This window comes from Protopterus annectens, chromosome 6.part1 (genome assembly GCF_019279795.1).
Source record: "Protopterus annectens isolate FY-2018-M chromosome 6.part1, PAN1.0, whole genome shotgun sequence".
Lineage (NCBI taxonomy): Eukaryota > Metazoa > Chordata > Ceratodontiformes > Protopteridae > Protopterus > Protopterus annectens.
This window is the reverse complement of record NC_056738.1, coordinates 499,191,115-499,211,952: the sequence shown is the minus strand read 5'-3', so window position 1 is coordinate 499,211,952 and position 20,838 is coordinate 499,191,115. Positions and strand designations below refer to the sequence as shown.

The following is a 20,838-nucleotide window of genomic DNA, read 5'->3' as shown; positions in this document are numbered from 1 at the left end:
CTGGATCTTTGCAGACTTAGTTTTTCTGTCAAAAAGACACCTTTCAGAATAGTCATGGTGCCAGCAGTTTTCCATTCTCTGAAGGAAATGACTGGATGTGCTGAATGTAAAGATTGCAAAGGAGTTTAGAAGGTTTCTGAATTGTTGTCTAGAAACCATTTTCTACAGATTCAGAGCCTTTCTCTTCAGTTTCATTACACCCCCCCCCCCCCCAGGTGTTCAGCAAATGCATGGCAGTAGTTGCAGCCCATCTGCGACTCAAAGGAAGCAACGTATTCCCAAGTTCATAGGTTCATAGGTTCATACTAGGCTATCTGCCCTAGGGCATTTATAAGCCTAGCCAGAATGTGTTTGGCTTTCGCCACCCATTTTAAATTTATTTTGCTATGCCCTTTTTCGAGGTTAGTATACTGTGCCTCTGTCTAACAGTGGCACAGAAGTGATACCCGGGGTAAACCTATGATCTCCCATCCACTCATCAAGATTCCTCTTGAAGAGAATCAATGAGGGACTCTGCCTAACCTGGACTGGGATTTTATTCCAGAGTGAAGGGAGCCTCTGGGTTATGAATCTGTCCCTCCAGCATGTCCTATTTATTTCAGTGCTGAGGTTCAAGTCTCTCGAGCACGTAGCTCGATGGGATTTGGATTTTCTGAGGTGCAGCATGTCCATTAATTCCGGATTGGACATGGCTTTATACGTCAGGCACAGATCGCCTCTGAACAGGCGGTATGCCACTGAGTAGAGCTGGAGTTTCTTTAACCGGGCAGCATATGGCATCTGTTTGAGCCCTTTGATCCTCTTGGTGAGGTACTTTTGGGGTCTTTCCAGTTGCTGCAGGTGTCTGGTAAGGAACATCCCAAAAGGGGCATTGTACTCAATTATGGGCCTGATGAGGGATGAGTAAAGAGGCACAATGACATCCCCTGATCTAGATGTGAATCCCTTCATGATTAGGTGGGCTATATAAAATGTTTTTCTAACCACTTTGGCCACGTGGTTGTCAAATGAGAGATTGCTATCAACTTGGGTCCCCAGGTCCCTAATTACTTCTTCTGTACTTAATGGATTACCACCTATGTGGTAATTTGTGGGCACTTAGTTTTTGCCAACGGGGATGACTATACACTTTTTGGCATTTAGCTTGAGGCCATGGCTCTGGCACCAGTTGTCTGTTTCTATGAGGCCCTTTTGGAGGATGCTTGTGTCGGCTGGAGAGTCGATTATGGCGCCCAGTTTGCAGTCATCTGCGAACTTGGTCAGCCACAGTCCTTCCGTGTTGGCCTGTACCTCCGAGAAATATATACCGAACAAGAGAGGTCCCAGGACTGAGCCTTGTGGGACACCACTTGTAACTGGTTTGAAGTCTGACATGGCTCCAGCAATTCTAACCATGTGGGTTCTGTCCTTGAGCCAGTTTGCAATCCATCTAGTGACATAGGGGTTTATATTTAAGCTGGTGAGCTTATCTATAATGCCCGAGTGGGGTATTGTATCGAAGGCTTTTGCGAGGTCCAGGTAGGCTGTGTGGACCACCTTCCCCTCGTCAATGGCCTTGGTGACTTTCAAAGAAGTCAACCAGGTTTAAGAGGCAGGATCTGCCCTTAACAAAGCCGAACTGGGTAGGATCCAGTGTCTGTAGGTCCCCAATATCTTTATTTATGAGGTCCATGATGATCCTTTCCATAGCTTTGCAGACTAAGCTAGTCAGGCTTATGGGGTGATAGTTTCCAGGATCCGTTGAGGCACCACCTTTATGGAGAGGGACCACTGTTGCTGTACGCCACTCTTTGGGCACATATCCTATAGTAAGGCTGAGATTGAACAGTAGTTTTATGTTTGGGTTTAACTGTTCTTGGAGTTCATGTAGGATGCTGCCCGGGACACCGTCTGGTCCCATTGATGCTGTGTTTTTTGCTTTGGAGAGGGCGGCTCTTACCTGAGCATCTGAGATGTCAGGGGGGCAGCACTCTGCTGGGATAGATATTTGCCCTTTTGGTGGGGAGGGGGGGGAGTTTGCGCTGAACTGTCAGCTAGGATGTTGGCAATGTCTGTGGGTTCAGTGTATTTTTTGTCATTTTGGACTACTTCTGAGCATATCTGGGAATTACCACCCAGGTTCCTAACATAACTAAAGAAAGCCTTGTGATTATCCTTAGTGTCCTGTGCAATTTTTCTCTCGAAGCTGGCCTTAGACAATTTTATGAGTGCCCGTAGTTTTTTTGCTGAAACTGATCAGTGATGCCTTCCCTTTTTGGGATTTTGCTCTATCATTTAGTAGCTTCCTCCTTCTATTGTATAGTTTGTTTATGGCTGGGGAAAACCAGACAGGACGTCTGCCTTTGGAGGATTGGGTCTTGGTTTTATTTGGGATCGCATAATCCATGCATTCCTGAGGGTGTTCATAGAAGGTGTTTATAAAGGATTCTGCGGTCTGGGCCGTATTTTCCACAGGCCCGGGGGCTTTGAAGGATTCCACCTCGGTTTTGAGAAGTGTGAAATTTGCTTTAGAGAAGTTTTTCACTGTGGTTTTCTGGGCAGGGGGTGGGGTCGGGATGTGAATATCCAGTGAGATTAGTTTATGGTCTGATCTTACCAGTGAGGGATACACTTCTGGTCTGGAGCATAGAGTCCCCATGTTGGTGATGATCAGGTCCAGTATGTTTTCCCCTCTTGTGGGAGAGGTAACAAGTTGTTCCATAGCATTTGAGTTTATAAATTCTAGGAACCTTTGGGCTAGGGTGTTGGAGCTAGAGTAATGCTCCCAGTCTATGTTTGGGTAATTGAAGTCGCCCAATATAATGATGTTTGGAGAGACCTTCATATTTTCCAGTGTTCTCAGGAAGGCCGAGTGAGGTTCCTGGGTTTGGGAGGGTGGTCTATAGCAGGCTATAAACTGGAAGGCAGTTTTACCCACTGTTAGTTGCACATGGATAGTCTCTGATGCTTCGTGCTTTGCCACCAACCTGGAGGTGTGGGTATCTTTGATGAATATCGATACTCCCCCTCCTTTTGTGGTTCGGTCCAAGTTTTGGGGCCGAAAAGCATGGTATGAGGTATAACCTGGTAGTGCTGGGGTGCTCTCGGGAGCCCTGAACCAGGTTTCTGTTACTGCACAGATATCGATGTTCTCCATGCTAAGGAGAGTTTCGAGTACGTGCATCTTGAGGTTTAGACTTCTGGCATTGAGTAGCATTACTCTTAGTTTCTTATCCCGTGTGATACCTATGGAGGTGGGTTTGTCTTTTGAGCTTTGCCTAAAAAAGGCACTATGGGGGTAGCAAGAGCCTTTGCCATTGTCCGAAAGCCCAGGGGTGACAGGTGCAAGCCGTCCCTAGCGAAGCATCGTGGCTTGTCGAGCATATCATCCCAAGCTGACAGGCATTGGATCCCCTTTGAATGACACCAGTACTTAAGCCAATTGTTGAATTTGTCTTCATATTGTGGCATCATTCTTGGTGAGGGTAAGATGCTACTCAAGGTCAGGGTCATACCGGCCTGGGCTACATGCTCAGAGAGCTCCTTTATGTCTCTCTTCATGTAGTCCAGGGAGGTACGTCTCAGGTCATTCACACCAACATGGACAATGACAGGAATTTTGTGGATTTAAGGTTTTTATTTGGAAAATTCTATTGTTTCTCACTATTACTCAGCCAGACGGATTTCAGAACGTAATGCCTTGTCTTCCATGCTGCCGTACTAATTCCTGTCTAGATGATTGTCTCCTCCAAGGAGTTTGGACACCAACAGAGGCCAATCTAGACATCAACATCCTGCAGACCGAGGTAGTTCTAGTGTTGCAGGAATTTCAGAACCTCCTTTCTTGACTGATAGCTATACAGTCAGAGAATGTCTTTTGTGTGGTCCATTAAGAAGCAGGGTGGAACCAAGTCCTTCCTCCTTTGCCAAACGGTGATGAGAGTTTGGTAGTAGGCAATAGATTTGCATCACTTTCTAAACACAGTGCTTATTCAAGGAAAAGTCAGCTGTCTAATATACAGGCTCAGCTGGTCTATCCTGATGCCTCGAGTGGTCCCTCAATCCATCCGTGATATTTAGTCTTAGGGGGACAGCCTGCTGTGATCTCTCTGCCTGTCCTTCCAACACCAAATATAGCAGCAGCTACTCCTCCCTGATCTTTGACAATAATGGTCAATTTCCATAACTGTCAAAGACCCTTCCTTGCCCCAAATAGTACTTATCTTGATTGCCTCTCAAAAACAGTCTGCTTGTAGAATCTACAAGAGTAAATGTAAGCATTTCTGTGTATGGACCATAGAACAGGCCTTAGATCTCTTTACTGCCTTCATTCCGTGCACGTTAAAATTCCTTTCATCCCTTATGAGACAGGCTCCAATTATGCCACCATTAAAGTGCAGTTGGCATCCATTTCAGATTTCCATTTTGGGTTCCAGAATAACTCCCTGGCTTCACACAAACTTTTCCAGACCTTCCTCATAGGTTTATTTTGTCATTGTCTTTGTCCCCCATTAAAAGATCCTGCCTCTACATAGCTACTACCTAATTTTGTATAAGAAGCACTAACAAAACCTGTATTTGAACCAGCTGCTTCTGTGGATTTAAGGTTTTTATTTGGAAAATTCTATTGTTTCTCACTATTACTCAGCCAGACGGATTTCAGAACTTAATGCCTCGTCTTCCATGCTGCCGTACTTGGTAGCTCACAAAGAAAAAGTTGCTTGGAGGACCAACCCATCCCTTATTCCAAAAGCAGCATCAGTGGCAAATCTGAACCAACTAATATATCTTCCGGTATTCTTTCCTAACCATTTTAATAAAGGAGAATGTGTTGCATACCCTGAATGTTCACAGGCAACTCCGATTTTACTTTTGCAGAACCATACCTTTTATGAACTGTGTAAATCTAGTCGCTACATCACGGCTAAACAACTTTATTTATTGACAGCCTTTACTCTAATTCAAACGTACGACTCCAAATGAGCTTCTGTAAAACTAAAAAGAAGTTTTATTGAGAATATAAAATCATATATAGTCCAGGATTTCTTTCAAAAAACTTTTAGTTCCAATGAAACAAGTAAGCTTTCTGCCGTTGTAAACTTGCAATAAAATTGATGTAAGATTCTGAAACTTGATTTAGCATTCACTCAAACCATCCGCTGCTGTTAAACCATTCGGTTCTCCTTAAAATTAGCAGTTCCTTTAAGATCTTTTGTTGCAGTAGAGGTCCTGCAAGTACTAGGAAAAGCACCTCAAAGTTTGAGCAGCTGTACACATAAGCTGTATTGACATAGTCCTTCAATGCTTTTAAGTTACTTTATGCTTCTCTTACTCCTGAGCTACTGGCAAGATGGCAATCGATAAACCTAGAGACTACTTTTCGCTATATGCGTTTACTAATAGAATTTTTCAAACCAGAGGAAGAGAAAGCCGTGGGTTTCATCCAGGATAAACAAGCAGAACTTGATAAATTTGAGTTAACCAATACTCAAATTACTAAGTTACAGACATTGCAGTTTAATCTCAATATGTATGAAACAAGACTTAAAGAACAGAAAATTAAAAAATTATCAAGAGACATTGCAGATTTCAAAAATGGTCGAATCTTTGAATGGCCTAGGGAGTAGAGAAGACCTGAATTACATCCACAAAGATACACAGATAAAAGAATAGTTATGAAAGAAAAAACTAATGAACATGAGTCTACTTTGAATGTGGCAGTAAGAACTTTGGAAGACCCACAAACTAGTTCTACTAGTATTGATTCTTTAATGACGGGGGTTCATGCTACTACCTCAGCAGATGTAGTAGATAAATCTGTGGATATAGGTACCCTCCCAAAAAAAGGAGCATTTCATGCTTCATTGAACCAACACTTTTGGTTTTCCTAAAACAAAACCATTACAGGAACCCAAGAGCAATGAGTCAGGACAGAAAAAGAAAGAAAACTATGAATTAAATCAACAGTCATTAGTGGTCAATTTATCTGAATATTCTTTGAAACCAGAAGAAATTAGTGTACTACAGAAAGGTCTCACTTTTATTCCTTCCCTTAAATCAGACCTAAGTGAATTTGTATTAGATCTGAAGTATTTTGCAAGGAATGTGACTCTACTAAGTATCTATGGGAATAACAAAATGGAGAACAAAACACTTAAGAAACCTAGTGTGTTTGTTCCCATAAACCATCCAGCAGTAGATTTATTTACCCGTATGTGCAATGATGAAGTTGAGCAGCTAAGAGCAGGGAAAGACACTAAACATTTTCATAATATAACAACGCAAGAAAGACAAGCTTTGTTCAATTTACAGCAAAATGAGAAAATAGTATTAAAACCTGCTGATAAAGGAGGAGCTATTGTTATTCTTTCATCTGAATGGTATAGGAGAGATGTTAAGTGATAGAACAACATATTTAGAAGTTAACCCTTGTAAATTGGAAAGGAGTATGAAAAAGATACAAGATCAGCTTTATAGTATGTTAATAGAAGGTAGCATAAACATTCATCAGTATAATTTTTTCAATGTTGCTCATCCTACTATTCCATCCATAACTGGACTCCCCAAGATACACAAAAATTTCATGGAACCACCTTTACGCCCCATTGTGGTGGGGCAAGGATGGATCACAGAATTTGTCTATGTTTGTAGAAAAAGAACTGAAAGAAATACTACTTAATATTCCTAGTGTTCTAAGAGATACAGATGATTTTCTGAAGAAATTGAAGATGGCCATGGATTCGCTGATGGATAGAACCAATCTTCTGTTGACTACAATGGATGTTACAAGTCTATTTACTTCAATACCCAATGAATATGGGATTGAAGCAGTGAGGCGAACAACTGTAAAAGAAGGAGTTAATAAGTACAACGTCAATCTCATCTGTTCCCTTTTAGAAATAATTCTGGATACAAACTTTTTTCTCTATGGACCTTTAATCTATTGGCAGCGTTGGGGAGTTGCCATGGGCACCTCCTGCGCCAATAGTTATGTGAACATAGTTCTCTCTGGGAGAAGTACATTTTAAGTAGTATCAGTCCATGGTTTGCTCAAGTGAAATATTATGGGCGTTTTGTGGATGACCTTTTCTTGCTCTGGGAAGGGGATGAGAACCAATTCCTGTCATTTATGCACTATCTTAACGATACAACAACATTTTTGAAGTTTACAGGACAATATTCACGTAACCTTGTGAACTTCCTGGATGTTAATATTTTACTTGATTGTGAAGGAAAGGTTCAAACTTCATTATATAGGAAATCTACTTGGAGAAATCACTATCTTCACAAGAACAGTATGCATCCAAGGCATGTTACGAACAATATAATGAAAAATGAATTAACCAAAATTACAAAAAGATGCACACAAGAAGTAAATATACAACAGGAGATGACTGATTTGAAAGAACGACTACATACACGTGGCTACTCTAAGAAAGATACAGATTCAACAATGGGCAGATTCTTAAATAATCAGTCACAGAATCCTGAAGTGAATTTAGAAGAGATCGATCAAGGAATGTCTTCTATGCGTTTGATGATCACATATAGCACAGACAACAAACAGATTAAAGATATTATATATAAGTATTGGCCAATCTTGACGCAAGATGTAAAACTTCGGGCCATAGTAGGCGACAGACCACATTTTTGTTATAAGAACAAAAAGAATATTAAAAGACTTATGTACGAAAGATGGATTTTCTAAACCTAAGATAATGGGGCATAAAGGCACCTTCCAATGTGGGAATTGCTCTGCATGTGAATACATTGATTCTAGCAATATTTTTAAACATCCAGGCATGGGCAAAGACTTCATTTTTAACTGTAAAGCCACATGTACTTCTCAAAATGTAATTTATTTGGCCACCTGCAAAGACTGTACATCATTTTATGTTGGCAAAACTAATCAAATGCTTAAAAAAAGAATGCTTCGGCATTTGAGTGATATACGTAGAGAAGATACACACAATGCATTAGCGTTGCATATTTATAGATTTCCTACTCATAGCTTTGTGTTTAAAGTTATTGAGAAAATTTATGTAGGAAATAAAAGAGGTGATTTAAATAACAAAACGGAATTGTGTGAAAGTAAATGTATTGTGAATCTGCGAGCAGATCGCCCTCCGGGGCTGAATAATGTTATTCCTTTACAACCAGTTCTGAAGGCTAGGAGACCTACTATTGGATGATTAAGGAGGTGTGTCACAGACCATTTATGGTCTTACTTATTGGTGTCATCGGAGGTGTAGTCAGTGCAATGGGCTACTATTGCTTAAAGGTTTCTTTTAAAAAATGAGCAATGGAGTCCCTTTTTATTCACTATCTGATGAAGGTTTTACTGAAAGCGCTTATCGTATGAACATTGGGACGTTTCCTTTGGATTATTCTGGATGTTTTTGCAGCCAGCGTTTTTTATCTGTTTTATATATTTTCATCTGTTATTTTGAGAGAAATTATTCCTGCAAATGTGTTGGAAGTCTCTGCTGTGTAAGAGAAGCATAAAGTAACTTAACAGCATTAAAGGACTTTGTCAATAGAGCTTATGTGTATAGCTGCTCAAACTTTGAGGAGCTTTTCCTAGTACTTGCAGGACCTCTATTGCAACAAAAGATCTTAAAGGAACTGCTAATTTTAAGGAGAACCGAATGGTTACCAGCACCGGATGGTTTGAGTGAATACTAAATCAAGCTTCAGAATCTTAAATCAATTTTATTGCAAGTTTACAATGGCAGAAAGCTTACTTGTTTGATTGAAACTAAAAGTTTTTTGAAAGAAATCCTGGACTATATATGATTTTATATTCTCAATAAAACTTCTAAGTTTTACAGAAGCTCATTTGGAGTTGTACTTTTGAGTTAGCGTAAAGGCTGTTAATAAATAAAGTTGTTTAGCCATGGTGTAGCGACTAGATTTACACAGTTCATATCTTCTTTACTTGTCGCTACTTAAATAGTGAATAATACATTTATTTATATATACCTTTTATGAAGGATACTCATTTATTCATATCCTTTACCCCCCCCCCAAAAAAAAAATGGGCAAGAAAATGTCTAAACAAGCGTTTTCCTGATGGATAGCTGATTGCATCACCATTGTTTACTCTTCCAGAAATAAGACCTTACCGGTTAAGCCAAGAGCTCATTCCTCAAGATCTGTCCTTTCTCTGACTGTCTCCAGAAAATTTTCATTAGATGAGTTATGTACTGTAGCAATATGGTCTATTTTGCATACATTTGCCAAGCATTACAGACTAAATCTCATATTTAGAGCTTCCTTTGCAGCTTTATTTCTGAAAGGTATCCGGTCATGATGCCACCCAAGAAAATAGGCAACTTGAGATTTTGTCCCAACAATTGGATCAAATGGACAGATGAACTAGGATATGGCAGTTAAGCAACCCAGTAGTCTAATACTATGAGCTATCCCTGTATTTAAGGTTGGAACTTTCTATTTCCTTGTTTCACTTGAAAGAAAGTTACTGTTTGTCATTTTTGCATTTAAGTTACCTGTAACACATTGCACTTAAGTTACCTGGCACTTGCTCACTAAAGCAATTATAAAAGTCAGCACTAAAAATTAAAAGCACTACACCCTCACTCCCCACTGGCCCTTGTTTTCAATTAAGGAATTCCCAATATTATTCTAGCATGTCCAAAGGTCAGTTGTCAATCTCCTCTCCGGTCCAGCTGGTGAATCTGGGAATCTTGAGGCAATGTTACAACTGCCACATGTACACAGACAGCCCTCTCCTCCTCCCAACAAATTCCACCACATGAGAGATGCAACCATATAGCCAAACTGGAGGCTAAGCTCTCTCAACTCAGTACTGGCATAACCAGTCAGGAGGAGAAGGAAACCACACTCACTACAATTCCAGTCTCACATAGATCTACCACGACAGCAAACCAAACACATAATCACACAAAAACATACTCGGAGGCTCTAAATAAAGATCTGCCTAAGCAGCAGAGACCTCCAAAGCAGACACCCAAGCAACTGCTACCCCAAAACAAAACACGTGCAACACATATCTCACAAAGCCAGTGTGCCGAACAGTCACAGCCCTTAAGACTAAACAACACACCTGATACACTTGTAATAGGTGACTCTATCGTCAGGCACACTGAAGTCCCGCTCACCAGGCTGAACAAGGAGAAGGTCACGGTGAGCAGCCTGTCGGGTGCTAGGATCTGCCATATAACACAAGCACTCAGGTCACTCCAAGGCAAGTACAAATATGACTCAGTCATTGTCCATGCTGGTGTGAATGACCTGAGACGTACCTCCCTGGACTACATGAAAAGAGACATAAAGGAGCTCTCTGAGCATGTAGCCCAGGCCGGTATGACCCTGACCTTGAGTAGCATCTTACCCTCACCAAGAATGATGCTACAATATGAAGACAAGATGATCAATTTCAAGAATTGGCTTAAGTACTGGTGTCATTCAAAGGGGATCCAATGCCTGTCAGCTTGGGATGATATGCTCGACAAGCCACGATGCTTCGCTAGGGACGGCTTGCACCTGTCACCCCTGGGCTTTCAGTTATTGGCAAAGGCTCTTGCTACCCCCCATAGTGCCTTTTTTAGGCAAGGCTCAAAAGACAAACCCACCTCCATAGGTATCACAAGGGATAAGAAACTAAGAGTAATGCTACTCATCGCCAGAAGTCTAAACTTCAAGATGCACGCACTCTAAACTCTTTTTAGCATGAAGAACATCGATATCTATGCAGTAACAGAAACCTGGTACAGGGCTCCCGAGAGCACCCCAGCACTACCAGGTTATACCTCATACCATGCTTTTCGGCCCCAAAACTTGGACCGAACCACAAAAGGAGGGGGAGTATTGATATTCATCAAAGATACCCACACCTCCAGGTTGGTGGCAAAGCACGAAGCAGCAGAGACTATCCATGTGCAACTAACAGTGGGTAAAACTGCCTTCCAGTTTATAGCCTGCTACAGACCACCCTCCCAAACTCAGGAACCCCACTCAGCCTTCCTGAGAACACTGGAAAATATGAAGGTGTCTCCAAACACCATTATATTGGGCGACTTCAACTACGCTAACATAGAATGGGAGCATTACTCTAGCTCCAACACCCTAGCAAAAAGGTTTCTAGAATTTATAAACTCAAATGCTATGGAACAACTTGTTACCACTCCCACAAGAGGGGAAAACATACTGGACCTGATCATCACCAATATGGGGACTCTATGCTCCAGACCAGAAGTGTATCCCTCACTGGTAAGATCAGACCATAAACTAATCTCACTGGATATTCACATCCCGACCCCACCCCCTGCCCAGAAAACCACAGTGGAAAACTTCTCTAAAGCAAATTTCACACTCCTCAAAACCGAGGTGGAATCCTTCAAAGCCCCCGGGCCTGTGGAAAATACGGCCCAGACCGCAGAATCCTTTATAAACGCATTCTATAAACACCTTCAGGAATGCATGGATCATGCGATCCCAAATAAAACCAAGACCGAATCCTCCAAAGGCAGACATCCTGTCTGGTGGACCCCAGCCATAAACAAACTATACAATAGAAGGAGGAAGCTGCTAAATGATGGAGCAAAATCCCAAAAAGGGAAGGCATCACTGATCAGTATTAGCAAAAAACTACGGGCACTCATAAAATTGTCTAAGGCCAGCTTCGAGAGAAAAATTGCACAGGACACTAAGGATAATCACAAGGCTTTCTTTAGTTGTGTTAGGAACCTGGGTGGTAATTCCCAGATATGCTCAGAATTAGTCCAAAATTACAAAAAATACACTGAACCCACAGACATTGCCAACATCCTAGCTGACAGGTTCAGCGCAAACGTCTCCCCCCCCCTCCCCACCAAAAGGGCAAATATCTATCCCAGCAGAGTGCTGCCCCCCTGACATCTCAAATGCTTAGGTAAGAGCAGCCCTCTCCAAAGCAAGAAACACAGCATCAATGGGACCAGACTGTGTCCTGGGCTGCATCCTACATGAACTCCAAGAAGAGCTAAACCCAAACATAAAACTTCTGTTCAATCTTAGCCTTACTACAGGATATGTGCCCAAAGAGTGGCGTACAGCAACAGTGGTCCCTCTCCATAAAGGTGGTGCCTCAACGGATCCTAGAAACTATCGCCCCATAAGCCTGACTAGCTTGGTCTGCAAAGCTATGGAAAGGATCATCATGGACCTCATAAATAAAGATATTGGGGACCTACAGACACTGGATCCTACCCAGTTCGGCTTTGTTAAGGGCAGATCCTGCCTCTTAAACCTGGTTGATTTCTTTGAAACAGTCACCAAGGCGATTGATGAGGGGAAGGTGGTCTACACAGCCTACCTGAACCTCGCAAAAGCCTTCGATACAATACCCCACTCGGGCATTATAGATAAGCTCACCAGCTTAAATATAAACCCCTATGTCACTAGATGGATTGCAAACTGGCTCAAGGACAGAACCCACATGGTTAGAATTGCTGGAGCCATGTCAGACTCCAAACCAGTTACAAGTGGTGTCCCACAAGGCTCAGTCCTGGGACCTCTCTTGTTCGGTATATATTTCTTGGAGGTACAGGCCAACACGGAAGGACTGTGGCTGACCAAGTTCGCAGATGACTGCAAACTAGGCGCCATAATCGACTCTCCAGCCTACACAAGCATCCTCTAAAAGGGCCTCATAGAAACAGACAACTGGTGCCAGAGCCATGGCCTCAAGCTAAATGCCAAAAAGTGTATAGTCATCCCCTTTGGCAAAAACAAAGTGCCCACAAATTGCCACATAGGTGGTAATCCATTAAGTACAGAAGAAGTAATTAGGGACCTGGGGACCCAAGTTGATAGCAATCTCTCATTTGACAACCACGCGGCCAAAGTGGTTAGAAAAACATTTTATATAGCCCACCTAATCATGAAGGGATTCACATCTAGATCAGGGGAGGTTATCGTGCCTCTTTACTCATCCCTCATCAGGCCCATAATTGAGTACAATGCCCCTTTTGGGATGTACCTTACCAGACACCTGCAGCAACTGGAAAGAACCCAAAAGTACCTCACCAAGAGGATCAAAGGGCTCAAACAGATGCCATATGCTGCCCGGTTAAAGAAACTCCAGCTCTACTCAGTGGCATACCGCCTGTTCAGAGGCGATCTGTGCCTGACGTATAAAGCCATGTCCAACCCGGAATTAATGGACATGCTGCACCTCAGAAAATCCAAATCCCATCGAGCTACTCGCTCGAGAGACTTGAACCTCAGCACTGAAATAAATAGGACATGCTGGAGGGACAGATTCATAACCCAGAGGCACCCTTCACTCTGGAATAAAATCCCAGTCCAGGTTAGGCAGAGTCCCTCATTGATTCTCTTCAAGAGGAATCTTGATGAGTGGATGGGAGATCATAGGTTTACCCCGGGTATCACTTCTGTGTCACTGTTAGACAGAGGCACAGTATACTAACCTCGAAAAAGGGCATAGAAAAATAAATTTAAAATGGGTGGCGAAAGCCAAACACATTCTGGCTAGGCTTATAAATGCCCTAGGGCAGATAGCCTAGTATGAGCCTATGAACCTAAGTATCTAAGCAAGTTTGCTTTGGTGAAAGTTGTTTGGGTTTAAAACTTTGATATAGAAAGAAGTAAAGGGTCTGAATGTCCTTAGGTAACGTAAAACAGAAGTGCAGTTTGCCTAAAAGGACTGTACCAGGTGAATATTTTCTTGCACTTGCACATACTAGATACCCCCTCTGGAGTTTCTTCAAGTACACCCTTTCTTTTGAAAGTTAGCTCAGTGATTGATGCAGTGACACACTGTACTTTCTCCGTGGAGTGTGAAGAAGAGCTTTTCATGTTGTAGGGATGAGAAGAGAAAACAGTTTGCTTCCTGGAGCCAGTGAAGATGTTGTCTATAAATATTTCCTGTTAAATTCCTGCATCTGTCAAATGGGTTTGAAAGACAGAGGTAGATAAATTGCTGATGTCTACAGTTAGTGATAATTAGGAGCAGCAAGCTGATAGTCACCATGTTTGTGGTCAAAACTTTATTTTAAATTTCTCCCTGCAAGAACATATTTGCTTTTCAAGTTGTAGTGGATAATTTTTTTAAGTAAATAATCTTGGTATTCTATCCCAAAAGTAGCTTATTGATTATGCAAAAATAATTCTTTTAAAACTGGTGAATTATCAATGTTTATACCTTTTGTAGAGATGAACTGTTTAACTATAGCCATCATAAGTTTAGGGAAATGAAGTGTCGCATTCTAAAGGTGCACAATAATTGTGATCTTGGAGTGCCACATATTCTTGCAAAAATGTCAGGACAAGTCTTTTGAACCTGAAGGTCTGTAGTTTCTATATTATTTTTCTTTCTTTTTAATTTATTTTTACTTGAAATTTATGTTTTTTTATTTCAGACGTGAAGATACATAGTTCCATCAACACATTCCAACTTCTGATACTGTGCCAGAGATCCTTCCCACAGAAGCATCAGCAAGCAGATTTGCACATTTATTTACATTTTGCATTTCTGCCTTGCTTTTGCAAATCTGTACCAACACCCCTTACTGTCCTCTGCCCCATATACTTCTTTCTGGACTACTATCCCTCCTCCCCCTCTTCTAGTTCCTGCATAGGTAATTTCTCCTCATACCACTCCTCACACTTCTGTTACTTCCCTTCCCCTTCTTCCCCTCTGGATTGTCATGTACCATGCCAGACTTTTTAATTTTGTTTTTCTCCCATCTTTGATATCTCAATTTCCAGCCAGTCCTTGTAAGCATCACTTCAGCTTCAGTTTTGCCATTTCCTCTCACATTTATGTTTTCATGCCAGATGAAAGTCTCATGACCCTTAAGTGTTCCTTTCTAAATGCTTTGTCCTGTGCTTCTCTCACCCTTTCCCATGAACAGTTAGGCGTACCCCTGACCTGTCATGTCAGGATGTAGTCTGTTTCCTCCCCAAACCTCTGGCATGTCTGTTGCCATTTTACTTTACCAACGTTTTAGATGTAGCCCTGACCACCCTGGTGCAACCCATTGTTCTTAGACAAATACACATCTGCCCGACTTGTTCCATGGCCAGATATCCCTCCTTAACCTATCCTATTTTATCCAGCTCCTCACTAGATCCATAGAACTCTTATTCATATACCTCTCCTGTGTTTCTATAGATCCAACATGGTTTTATATTTGGAAACTCAGTGATTAAAATGTTTGCTTTCAAACTTATGAATACAAAAGGATTACCATTTTTGGACAAAAAAATCAGAATTATTTTTGTTGATGGAATATCCCCTCCAACTTCAATCTACTTCTTAATTATTCTGAACTCTGATATCTCACACCTTTAGTGGAAAAAGTCCTTTTCCTGAGATTGTGACCTCTGGGTTTGAAACCACAGCAGGTATCTGCCAATTCGCCTTGTCTTCGACCATCCAGATGTCAGTCTTCTGGATGGACCCGCAACCTTGTTCTTCCCTTCCTTTAGAGCACCCATTTCCTTACTTTTCCATTTTTTTGGATCTTCAGCTTCCTTACAACACATTCCATGCATCCTAGTTTGCTTTGAATCCCTTTTAATTTAACCATATATTAACTATTTTGCTCCTCTGTGTCTTCAGAGTCAAACTCCCCTCCACCTCTTTACTTTGTATAGAGAACCTTGTTTTACTCTAATTCATCATTAAACCTTTCAGTTATGTCATTTTGTATTTTTAAATGAATTTTATAGTTTAAATAAATTTTATTTAAATGTAAGTTATTTATGACTTTTTAAAAAAATGTTTTTAAAATCAATTTTAAGAATATGATGTGTTTTTTAATATATGAATGTGATTTTTATCAACTTAAAGTAAAATGGATTTTAAAAATAACACTGACATGACCATATAAGGACAGTTTTTAATGACATCCTGTTGTTTACATTAATTGATTAATTGATTTATTTGGTTTAATTGTAATTAGTGTGTCTATATAAAGGGAATTATGGGATTGTGAAATTTATCTGATGAAGTTGACGAAAAGTTACTTGTACTTTTACAGCGTTAAGTGTGGGTCTTTTCACTTTGTGTTCGGTGTTTGGAATTGAATAAACTGTTGCCTATATCCAGCTCGACTGTGGTGCTTTCTACTTGGTTATAAGTTTATTTTAGCACCATTTTATCCTTTTGTGGTGTTTCTTGTATAGAGAACCTTGTTTTACTCTAATTCATCATTAAACCTTTCAGTTATGTCATCTTATGAACAAGGAAAAAATTAAATTCATGCATAGTTCAAAACAAAAATGTTGAAAGAGTGTAATAATTTTGTCTGAAACTATCAAAATAACTGCTTTCCAGTTATTTTATAAACACGTCAGTACTATAAATATGGGAGATGCAAATGTCAGAATTGATTGATGTTTGCCACATAAAACTGTTCATAAATCCTTAAATAGGAATATACTCAATCTGGGTTTTCTTTATATGCCTATTCTGCATAGTCTTAATCTGCCATTTTATGATAAAAGACAATGAAAATCATCAAAACTTAAACTCTAATGGAAGATGACTGGTAATGACTTGTTTGTGTTAGGAGGAATTGGTGGAAATTGAGCTGTTTGACAGGGTTTGTATTGGGCTGATGGTGGGTGGGGTGGGCAACTGAGCAGGAGGCAGGATAAAGAGAAAGTATAAATATGAGTGTGTTGCTCAGGAACCAGACTGCCTTGCTACAGGTGTGCTCCTCCCTGAGTAAAAATGAGTCCGTATAGCATCAGATCATAGCTGGCTAAGGAACTTGATGGCTAGCTGTGAGAAAATAAGGACTAATGTTACTGACTTAGATCTCCCCTCATCTAGAAACATGGTTCTTTCTCCAGAGCAGCACTCTGGATGTTAAGATAGTACATGCCAAGGAAGGTCCTATTGATGTCATGTGTCAGTCATTCTAAATGATGTCTTCTCACAGTACAGAAAGAGCTCATTAATGCTTCATGATTGTTTATCTGAGAACCTAAACATTTGCTTCTTAACATAATTGGCTGTTGTGCTGTATCACTGATTTGTAATTTAACAATAGAGTAGTATTTAAGAATCTGTTAATGAAGCAGTTTGAACTGTTACATATTTCTTTGCAGACTGCACAGCGGAAGATCAGGGAGATTGTACAGCAGGTGAAGCAGCAGGAACAGAAACAACAACAGGGGGCTGCTACATCACACCGCAGCAAGTGAACCTGAAGGGTCACCAACGAGCAACAGCCAATGAATGTAGCCCTTCCAACACAAGAGACAGAATGACAGAATGGGGAACAAACCAAAGAACATGACAAGGAATATGAATGAGTCGCCAAAGGCTGGGGCTCTCTATGGACCGTAGTGCAGAGGGGGGAAACCTGTTAATCACAATTAAGGAAGAAGCAGTGGTGCTGAGAGTATCTGCAGTCTTTCTGATAATTAAAAGAAAAAAACCCTACATGTTACTATATTTAACTACAATGACGTTATCCCTTTAGTTGGACTAACATAGGCTGAATTTTTTAAAAAACTTTCTCAGTATATTTGAGGCTGCCTTTATACATGTACATACATTCATACATATAATAGAAAAAAGATTTTTAAAGTAAGTTCTGAGTGTACAGCTTCCAGCAAAACATTAGCATTAGCAGTGTTTAAAATATTTTAGAAGTAATATATTGGAAAATTAAAGTAACTCAGAATTTTCCTAGATGAAAAATGCTTTTTAAACATTAAAGAAAAAGAAACCTAGTCTGTTTGGATGCCTGTTTAAAGTTCTGCAGCACCAGTACATAATAACTGTATTTTTACACTAGATTACAGGTGCCTGAAGTAATTTAAAGGCAGGACCATGAGTTTTAGTAATTAGTCAAGTTTTATAGTTTTAAAGCCTGTGTGTGCCAACAGAAGGGATACCGTCCCTTAAAAGTATTCAATCTTTCATCTTTATGTAGCTCACAGTCTTTTTGTTTTCTTTTTTGCTTCATGGTTCCACAACTGGCTTTTGCAAAACTGTATTTTCCACCAGGCAAGCAGTGTTCTAATAAGAATATAATATATATCAAGAGCAACAACTTCCATATTGGGTTATAAAACTTCTAATGGCATCTGTCCTAACATTTGTTTTTTTTTTGCAAAGAAGACCGGAATTTCATCTAAATTTTATTTTATTTTATTATTTTTTTTTTTAACTTGTATGACACTGCCATCTGATTTCAAGGGAAATGATGTTTTTACGAAAATGAAAAAGGAAAAAAAGAGGTTGTTGGCCCAGGGCATGAACAGTGCGCATTTTGAAATGATCTACCTCAGACGTTTTTTCGTACCTCAGCACTTAGTTCTTTTATTTCCCTTTTAGAGATTTTGTATGCCTTGTAAAACTGATAGTTTGAGCATTTTTATTTTTTTAATAAAAATGAGTTTAAAAAATTATGTCAGCTGCCAGTCAGAAGAATCAATTTTTCAGAGTATTTTAACCTTATATTGTAGTGTTATTCTTCTGGCTAGAAGCTGATTGTCCTTTTTTTGATAAATCTTGAAAAATGTTTATATATATAAAAATACCAAGAACTGCGTTCTAGTGGGGTACATACCGTACGTGCTTCTAAGCTGAAGGACAAATGTGTGCTGATTATCACATAAAACATGCCATTGTACCAACAGACTGCAATGCCAGTTTCCTTTCACTGCAAATAGTATTCTGTGAAAAGTATATCCAGCTAACCCGGTTATTTGAACTCATTATTCCTTATTTTAAAACACACACACACAGATATGCTTGCAAAATAAAAAAATACATATGTATATGGTGACACAATTGATATTTGATCTGCAGGTGGAAAAAGGGACTTCTAATTTGGGTAATTTAGATTATGGAATGCCGCTATAAGATTATGCAACACAGCTGTAGCCGGAACGTGTTTACCCATTTTTTTTTTTTTTTTAAGGGAGACATTACTGTAATGGTATCTTAGGACTTGTATTGCTTCTTTGCATTTCCTTCTAGTCTGGTCTAGTGTAACAAAAGAGTACCCTGTTCATACCAGTGACTGCTTTGTTTTCATTTGAAATTCAACTTTTGTGATCTCCTGCATGCATGCTGCCATAACAGAGGAAATGGTAACATTTAAGCAGTTGTGTAAAAAAAAAATAAATAAATAAAAAAATAAATTCATATTGTAGAGCTGTGTGAGCGAGGGGACAGTGGGACATTACCTGAAACAGTCTGCACATTTGGCAGAATCATCCTGTTGAAGTAATACAGTAAATATCATTAACTTAGCCTTTACCTTTTCTGACTAATCTACAAGTCTAATCTGCAAAGCAAGTTAGAGAAAAAAGGCCAAGTTGCCCTTTTTATTGGTTGCAGCTTTTTTATTAGTCATACATATAGTGTGGGTAACACAGTCTGACTATTGGAGCTATTCTCTTCTTTGTGGTAGTGAAACCATTAAAGTCAATAAACCATACTCTGCAACCAAATTATAAAGACGTTATAAAGTCCCTTAAGTCTGCTTGTATCATGGCAATGGTTCTCTCCAAAAAATTTGTTGACAGGAATATGAAAAAGAGGATGACAGACTGGCTTCCCATTATTGTAGTGATGTCTGCACTTCTAGAGTGTATCTTATCACTTCTTGTACAGCTGTAGTTTGACATGCAAGAGGTCAGCTTAATGCTGGCAGTATAGGCTGTACATAACAGGAATCGTGGAAGCTACGTCCTACAGACAGCCCTTTTGTATCATAGCCGTGGCAACATTAATTATTTGCATTAAACAGCTATGTGACAAAATCAAAAGCATTTTGATAGTCTTAAATAGCCAGGGGCATATTACATGATTTTGCTGAAAAGTGATGCATATGATGGTATGTCCCACTTCCCTGTACGTCTCACCCACACACAGACAGCTGGGCAGCTGTATTGGCTCATCTACATCATATTCATATGTACATGGCATCTAAAAGGAGTTCACAGGGAACACACTGGGAAGAATCTGAAATAAACTGAAAATGAGCAAGTTAAAGTGGAAATTAATTTTATAAGATTTTTTTTGATATGATGGGGTACAGAAGGGTGTGCTACATTTTCACTTCAATATTGTTTACCTGGTAGAGTCTGGTCATAGAATGATTATGTGACTACAACAGTTTTAAACACAGTGTGAATAATAAAGTATTTTAAGAAATTGTATTGTGAATTTCCAAACCCCTCCATTGCAGATCATGTACTACATTTTTTCTGGTTTGGAACAAACAAACTTGCTCTTGCAGTCTGGTATTTTTTCATAAAGATGGAAAGTGCATGATGTCATATCATATCACACATCTCCCACCGTTTTTAATGTCTGCTATCACATGTAACTGCAAATTTCAGCAAAGCTGGATTGTACAACTGCTGAAAGCTCTGATCATGTTAAACTTTATTAGGTTTTGACAATTAAACTTGGGGAAACAAAGTAACCCTGTCATTCTTTTTGAACCTTTTCACTGTTGCTGTGGGAAAGTTGTGTCTTAACAGAAGTCCTTCATTCTTCAGTGTAGGAATCTTAGCTCAACAAAGTGACTTTGCTTTAACGGTATAATCAGTGTTGTTCATTTACTCATTGAGGCTAATTATCTTAACAAACAAGGGCTAGAAATAGATGAACGTTATCATCGAACAGTAATCCACTCTAGATGGCAGAATTGGCAGACAAAAGGGATTGTACTATGATATTGCATGTTCAGAATTCCTAAGTGTCATGTTGTTTGACGAGTCACATGTAGCAATGGCATGATATGCAGAATAAATATAAAATTTCTTAACACAGAGAAGGGTATATTGCACCAGGTAAGGTATAAATGTTATATGGAATGTTTCACAGTTAAGACA

General features: G+C 39.8%; 1 protein-coding gene across 5 annotated transcripts in view; it reads left to right on the top strand.

Annotated features, from left to right (window-relative positions):
* IGF2BP2 (insulin like growth factor 2 mRNA binding protein 2) overlaps positions 1 to 20,422 on the top strand; it is a 1,003,123-nt gene extending 982,701 nt beyond the window's left edge. For all 5 annotated transcript variants that reach the window (XM_044075951.1, XM_044075950.1, XM_044075953.1 and 2 more), the window contains one exon: positions 17,086 to 20,422. In XM_044075951.1, the coding sequence (XP_043931886.1) occupies positions 17,086 to 17,181 (96 nt within the window). In that variant the 3' untranslated portion in view covers positions 17,182 to 20,422. The remainder of the gene's footprint in view (positions 1 to 17,085) is intronic.
* The last annotated feature ends 416 nt before the right edge of the window (positions 20,423 to 20,838 follow it).